At 46.4% G+C, this 6,460-nt stretch overlaps 2 protein-coding genes across 2 annotated transcripts in view; one reads left to right on the plus strand and one right to left on the minus strand.

Annotated features, from left to right (window-relative positions):
* Positions 1-23, plus strand: part of LOC115404563 (liprin-beta-1-like) — a 22,882-nt gene extending 22,859 nt beyond the window's left edge. The window contains 1 exon segment of the mRNA XM_030113962.1: positions 1-23. This exon segment is cut by the window's left edge and continues 578 nt beyond it. The gene's annotated coding sequence lies outside the window, so the exon portion shown is untranslated.
* Positions 1-4,820, minus strand: part of cyb5r3 (cytochrome b5 reductase 3) — a 5,276-nt gene extending 456 nt beyond the window's left edge. Inside the window, exons 1-9 of the mRNA XM_030113966.1 lie at positions 4,680-4,820; positions 4,319-4,444; positions 3,488-3,560; positions 3,151-3,257; positions 2,930-3,059; positions 2,753-2,836; positions 2,103-2,188; positions 1,748-1,847; positions 1-666 (exon numbers count right to left, since the gene is read on the minus strand). The exon at positions 1-666 is cut by the window's left edge and continues 456 nt beyond it. Coding sequence (XP_029969826.1) covers positions 494-666; positions 1,748-1,847; positions 2,103-2,188; positions 2,753-2,836; positions 2,930-3,059; positions 3,151-3,257; positions 3,488-3,560; positions 4,319-4,444; positions 4,680-4,700 — 900 coding nt within the window. The 5' untranslated portion in view covers positions 4,701-4,820 and the 3' untranslated portion in view covers positions 1-493. The remainder of the gene's footprint in view (positions 667-1,747; positions 1,848-2,102; positions 2,189-2,752; positions 2,837-2,929; positions 3,060-3,150; positions 3,258-3,487; positions 3,561-4,318; positions 4,445-4,679) is intronic.
* Positions 4,821-6,460: the final 1,640 nt, after the last annotated feature.

The raw sequence follows: 6,460 nt of genomic DNA on the forward strand, positions 1-6,460 counted from the left end.
TTGTTAATAAAATTGGAGAAAGACTGTTTCGTTTGTCATTTTGAACAGAATCTCTAAAACACACATACAAGAGTAACGGCAGAGATCCTCGGCAGCAGGACGTTTATGTTGCATATTCAAACCGACGTGACGGCAGGCGGCGGCAGCGAGAACATTTAAATCAAAACGGGATTAAATCGGTGATCGTGTCGGATGCATGACTAGAAAACAGCTTTGCAGTTAAGGCACTGAGAAAAAAAAAAACCCACAGCTGGTGAACCTGAACGAGGCTCACCTGCTCCTCAACACTTTACATCAACCACAAAAACTCTACAACGTAGTATTGACCATCAGCGTGTCCCTACCTGCCTCCAGCTAACGTTCTCCTTGGTCCTCTGCTGCATGATGGACATGGTGGCAGACCGTAGAATATAAAGTATACATAGTGCAATACCGAAGCAGCTGAGGGAGCTAGGGGCCCCGGACGGGCCCCCCCCGACGGACCGCCGGGCCCTCAGAAGGTGAAGCGCCGGCTCTCGGAGTGACCCACTTTGTCCAGGTTGGGGTTGCAGGCGAACTGGATCATGGGCGGCGGGCCGCACATGAGGATCAGCGTGTCGTCTCCGGGCGGCGGCAGGTGGTCCCGCACCATCTCCTCGCTGATGAAGCCTCGGCTGTACTCCCAGTCTGACGATAACACACACACACACACGGGTTTGTTTGTTAACATAACTAACAGTCCTGGACGGATTATGTTGAAATTGTTCATGAGCTAAAAGTGACGTTATTCATTCACTCCACATTAGACAACGGTAAGATTCGCCCAAACACCCGCCTCCCTCTGTCGCCCCCAGGCTTCCTGGTCCCTCAGGGTCCCCCATCCAGACACTGAGCAGGTCCTGCCCTGCTGAGCTCCAAAGATCACACAGGATCAGGAACCATGGTGCAGTTTCATCAGAGGCAGTGGTCTCAGCCTTATTTTCTTTTGTACATTGATTGTTGCAATTTTCAACAATTGGACATCTCAAAGTAAAAAAAATATATATATATTTTTTTTTTACATAAAAAATATATTTTTACATAAAAAATATATTTTTTTTTACATAAAAAATATATATAAAAAAATATATATATATATATTTTTTTTACTTTTTTCACTAAAAATGGTCTTACTATAGCCTTAAAACTTTTTTCAAGTCAAAATTAAGTTTTTTTTTTTAATGGTCCAATGGCCTGACCACTTTATTTAAAGTCAAAATTGAGAAAAAAATATTTCTCCAATTTTCATGAAAAATGGTCTTACTATATAGTCTTATCTTTTTTAATTTGGAATTTTTTTTTTTTTTTTTTTTTTTTTTTTCAGCAATTGGAGGTTAGTCCTTTTTTAAATTGAAATCATTATTTTTATTCCCACAATCACTTGTTCCACGCCCTGTTTCAAACAGCTCCTGAAAATTTCAACATCCTGTGTTCACAACGTTGAGTTATGTTGCTTCCAGAACCGTCACCTCCCGGTGAAGCTGCAGGGTTACTGGGTGACTGGGTGAAGGTCCTGACGGAGGCAACCAAAAGATTGCAGGCTAAGTTTCTTTTTTCCTAACTGAGTCCAGGACGCTGCAGGAAATGTGACTATTTCATCACAGCACCGATTCCCGTCACGTGAGCAATTTGAAGGAGAGAAAAAAAAAAACTTTTCCTCCATAAACCACTTTCTAAATGTTGTGTGTGTTGAAGCGGAGTGTGTTCCTCAGTCTCCTCTCACACTCACCCTCGGGCGCTCGGTCCACCGTGAACCACAGCTTGAAGCGTTCGGGGTGGTTGACCTGAATCTCCTCCAGCTCGGGCCGCAGCAGGATGTCTTTCTCCGTCTGGAACAGAAGGAAACCTTCACACACTTCCTGGAGAACCAAACCAAATCTCCACACACACTTCCAAGTCTCTGGATGGAAACAGATCACCGTAATTTCCGGACTATAAGCAGCACGGCACACAGCCACAGCACGGGGGGAAGCAGCATCTTATAATCCGGAAATTACGGTAAAGGTGGAGGTTTCATCGCGGCTCTGACTCAACAGCTGGAATAACTCGCAGGTGCTAAAGTCAATCAACTGTGTGAAACTCGCCTGGTTAGCAAACAGCAGGTGACACACGGTTCGATCCTGAGGATCCTTCATCACGGCTGTGATGATCTGCAGCATGGGAGTGATGCCTGCCGCCGCACGCACGCACACACACAAACACACACACCGGGACGAATGAGGAGAGAAACAAATATCATCAGCTTCCTGTTTACAGAAGATCTGTAGCGCATGAAAAGCTTCAAACTCTGCTGTTTCATCAAAAAATGTTTTAGAGACACTTTTCTAAACTCAGAGCTTTTTTTTTTTTAATTTGTTAAAAGTCTTTAAATCAGTTATATGTAGGAGTTTTCACAAATTCATCAACTGCTGGTTTAACATGTTGAATTAAAGTGATTTTAAGGCTGTTTAGTTTAATTTAGGAATAAAAAAAGAAATGCATGCAGGTTGAATTTAGTGACGTCTGATTAGTTTTTGTTTAAATGAAGTGTAAAAACAGACACTGTGTCGACGCCCTGATCTGCTGAGGAGATCGGGCGTGGTTTCATCTGATAACACACACAAACGGCAGAAAGGAGGAGTGAAAACAGCAGAAAACACACTGAAGTGGAATAAAGAGAAGAAAATAAGCAAAAGAAGTGTGTGTGTGTGTGCGTGTGTGTGTGTGTGTGTGTTGACACAGTGCGTTTGCTCACCGGTCCCTCCGGCGATCATCCCCAGGTGTTTGGCCGTCTTCCTCTCAGCTGCAGACTTCTTGTCAGGCTGGATGTCGAAGGCTCCTGTTAGAGGAGGGAGGGGGGGAGATTCCCCCGGTCAGACCCTGGACCCCCTGGTCTGCCCCTCTACCTGCCCCCCTCCCCCCCTGAACCCACCTCTCCCTCTGTAGACCAGCAGGCCACTGGGGCCCCTGAAGTCGATGGTGTCGTTGAGCTTGAGCCCCTCCAGGTACTGGCTCATCTTCCCTCCCTCAGGGAACTTCGGGTGGACGTCTTTGAAGTAAATCTGTGTGTGTGTGTGGGGGGGGGGGGTTAAGTAATTTAAACTGACTGACACACAGAAAGAGAGGCAGAGGTGTGTGTGTGTGTGTGTGTACCTTCACCACCAGGTCCACGTAGCCGCTGTCGTCGTCGCTGGAGACGGGGGTGTACGGCCGCACCACCAGCTTCCCGTCCACTTTAGCAGACAGGTAGATGTGTTGTCCTGACGGAGGGAAGCAACAGAAAAACTACAATAAAGGTGTTTTTTTTCCCCATTTCTTTCCTGGAGCTGGGAACTCTGATAAAATAGAGTGATGATTGAGAATGAGCATCTATCTGCATTTTAAAATACTAACTATTCACTTTTGTGAGTGTTTTTAAAATAAGCAGCTTTGATCGCTGTGGAAAACGTGTCAAAACAGACTTGGAGCAGCATAAACACTAAAAACTCACCGATGGGGAGTCCGAGGACGTGTTCAGGAGACGGCAGAGCGAAGCGAAACTTCCTCGTGTCATGACTGACGATCTGAACAGGAAATAAATAATCTGACAGTCAGCATCTGAACGGAAACAAAAAAAATAAAGAGATAAAGTACCGGCGATGCTTCATTTGACCCTCAAAGGGGAAATCTGCATCGCTGCAGCAAGGGCAAAAACAGAAGCAACAGAAGCACCAACAGAACACAAACAATAAAAATAAGTGTTAAAAACAATACTTACAGGATAAGAAATACAATTAAATTGTATATATTATATTATTATGTTATATTACTATTATATTGAATTTGTCAAGAAAAGAGGAAGATCTTATGAATTCTGAAGTAACCAGGAAGTGAGAAAACTAAGCAATCAGAAACTTCCCCTGGGAAATGAGCAGCTACAGAGCTTAATGTGTCACTACTTAATATAGTCCTGTGCAACTGAAGAAGATGTGGAACATCTCCAATCATTTTCAGTAATCCAGTGAGTGGTGCATTCAATGTCCATCCTTATTTATCCCTATAACTGTGAATTATATGTGATTTAGACATTTATATTAAGAAATAAGTTGATATCCAAGTTTTGAAACATCCTTCAATCACATTTTAGCATGACACATACTTCAGCAAGTGTTCTGTAAGATCAGTTATGACAAAAATATTACGGTATATGTGGATCAAAATTGAAAGGACTGTAATAACATTGTAATTGATATGTTTTTTTTTTCCAGGCAGTTGAAAGCATCTGGTGCGTTCAGGGACCGATCAGTCCTTTATATCACGGTGGGACGTTCGTGAGCTTCACCTGCTTGTCGATGAGCCGCAGTGCATATTTGATGTTGGGGTCCTGCAAGGTGATGGCGGGTCTCCTCTTGGAGAAGAACAGTCTGAAGATGAGGTTGATGATGCTGTCGAAGCCGCCTCTGATCAGCTGTGAGGAAGGTCACACGGCGTTAGCATTAGCACGAGCCTCCGTGAGGCGTTGTCCCGCTAAAGCCCACTCTTTCCTATTTTTTTTTTCTCCTGCTCTGTGTGTAAACAGGAGAAGTGAGTCATGAGGAATTCCTGCAGGCTGATCCACCGAGCTAGCTTGATAGCATCAGCTAACGCCGAGGAGTCGCCGAGCAGAAAATGACTCAGCGAACTTCCGGAGCGGGTTAACTTACCCCGATGATGTAGGACAGCATGGCGGGTCCGGGGTAGCAGCTGCGCGGCTGTTCGAGGGTGGAAAGCGGAGTTAGAGGAGCTTACAGACACTAAACGTGAGGAGGAGGAGGAGGACGCTGCGAGCTGTCATGAAGCTGTCGAGCTCGAGCGGAAGTGACGTACTGTAACTTCAAAGTAAAGCGACAAACAGCATATCCACGTTCTTTAAATCGCCTCAACTAAGTTATTTCTGAAATAAAACAGAACAATATATAAACAAAAATATAGCGTACTGTATGTTTTAAAATATATGTGAAGAGTTTACAAACTCGTTTTTGGCATAAAACTTTGAATGAGCGGCATTTTAAACAACTTCCGGTTGGCTAACTTGCTTAATGCTAACTTGATTAAACTGGAAGCTAATGCAAACCCAGCAGAGGATAGTTACTTCCGGTGGCTTCATTAACTTTCACAATAAATATTTTAAGTTTTTAAAAACGACAATAATTCTAAAAAGTCCACTTAAGGGAAGGTCAATCTGTTTATATTATTTTAAGATTTCCAAAATGTCCTAAGATTTGATAAATAAAATGTCAAAACCGTCAATTGTCAAAACATAAATAACCATCCATCCATCCATCCATCCATTTTCTACCGCTTATCCGGGGCCGGGTCGCGGGGGCAGCAGTCCCAGCAGGGATGCCCAGACTTCCCTGTCCCCAGACACTTCCTCCAGCTCCTCTGGGAGGATCCCAAGGCGTTCCCAGGCCAGCCGAGAGACATAGTCTCTCCAGCGTGTCCTGGGTCTTCCCCGGGGTCTCCTCCCAGTGGGACATGCCCGGAACACCTCCCAAGGGAGGCGTCCAGGAGGCATCCTAAACAGATGTCCGAGCCACCTCAGCTGGTTCCTCTCGATGTGGAGGAGAAGCAGCTCTACTCCGAGCTCCTCCCTGGTGACTGAGCTCCTCACCCTATCTCTAAGGGAGCGCCCAGCCACCCTACGGAGGAAGCTCATTTCGGCCGCTTGTATCCGGGATCTTGTCCTTTCGGTCATGACCCAAAGCTCATGACCATAGGTGAGGGTGGGAACGTAGATTGACCGGTAAATCGAGAGCTTCGCCTTTCGGCTCAGCTCCTTCTTCACCACGACGGACCGATACAACGACCGCATCACTGCAGCCGCTGCACCGATCCGCCTGTCAATCTCACGCTCCATCCGTCCCCCACTCGTGAACAAGACCCCAAGATACTTGAACTCCTCCACTTGGGCTAGGGTCTCTCCACCAACCTGGAGGGGGCAAGCCACCTTCCTCCGGTCGAGGACCATGGCCTCGGATTTGGAGGTGCTGATCCTCATCCCTGCCGCTTCACACTGGGCTGTGAACCGCTCCAGTGCATGCTGTAGGTCCGGGTTCGATGAAGCCAACAGGACAACATCATCTGCAAAAAGCAGAGATGAAATCCTGTGGTTCTTGAACCGGACCCCCTCCGGCCCCTGGCTGCACCTAGAAATTCTGTCCATGAAGATTATGAACAGAACCGGTGACAAAGTGCAGCCCTGCCGGAGTCCAACATGCACCGGGAACAGGTCCGACTTACTGCCGGCAATGCGGACCAGACTCCTACTCCGGTCATACAAAGACCGGACGGCCCTTAACAAGGGGCCCCGGACTCCGTATTCCCGGAGCACCCCCCACAGGACACCACGAGGGACGCGGTCGAATGCCTTCTCCAAATCCACAAAACACATGTGGACTGGTTGGGCAAACTCCCACGAACCCTCGAGCAGAGCTGGTCCACT

Source organism: Salarias fasciatus, chromosome 17, assembly GCF_902148845.1.
Source record: "Salarias fasciatus chromosome 17, fSalaFa1.1, whole genome shotgun sequence".
Taxonomy (NCBI): Eukaryota; Metazoa; Chordata; class Actinopteri; order Blenniiformes; family Blenniidae; genus Salarias; species Salarias fasciatus.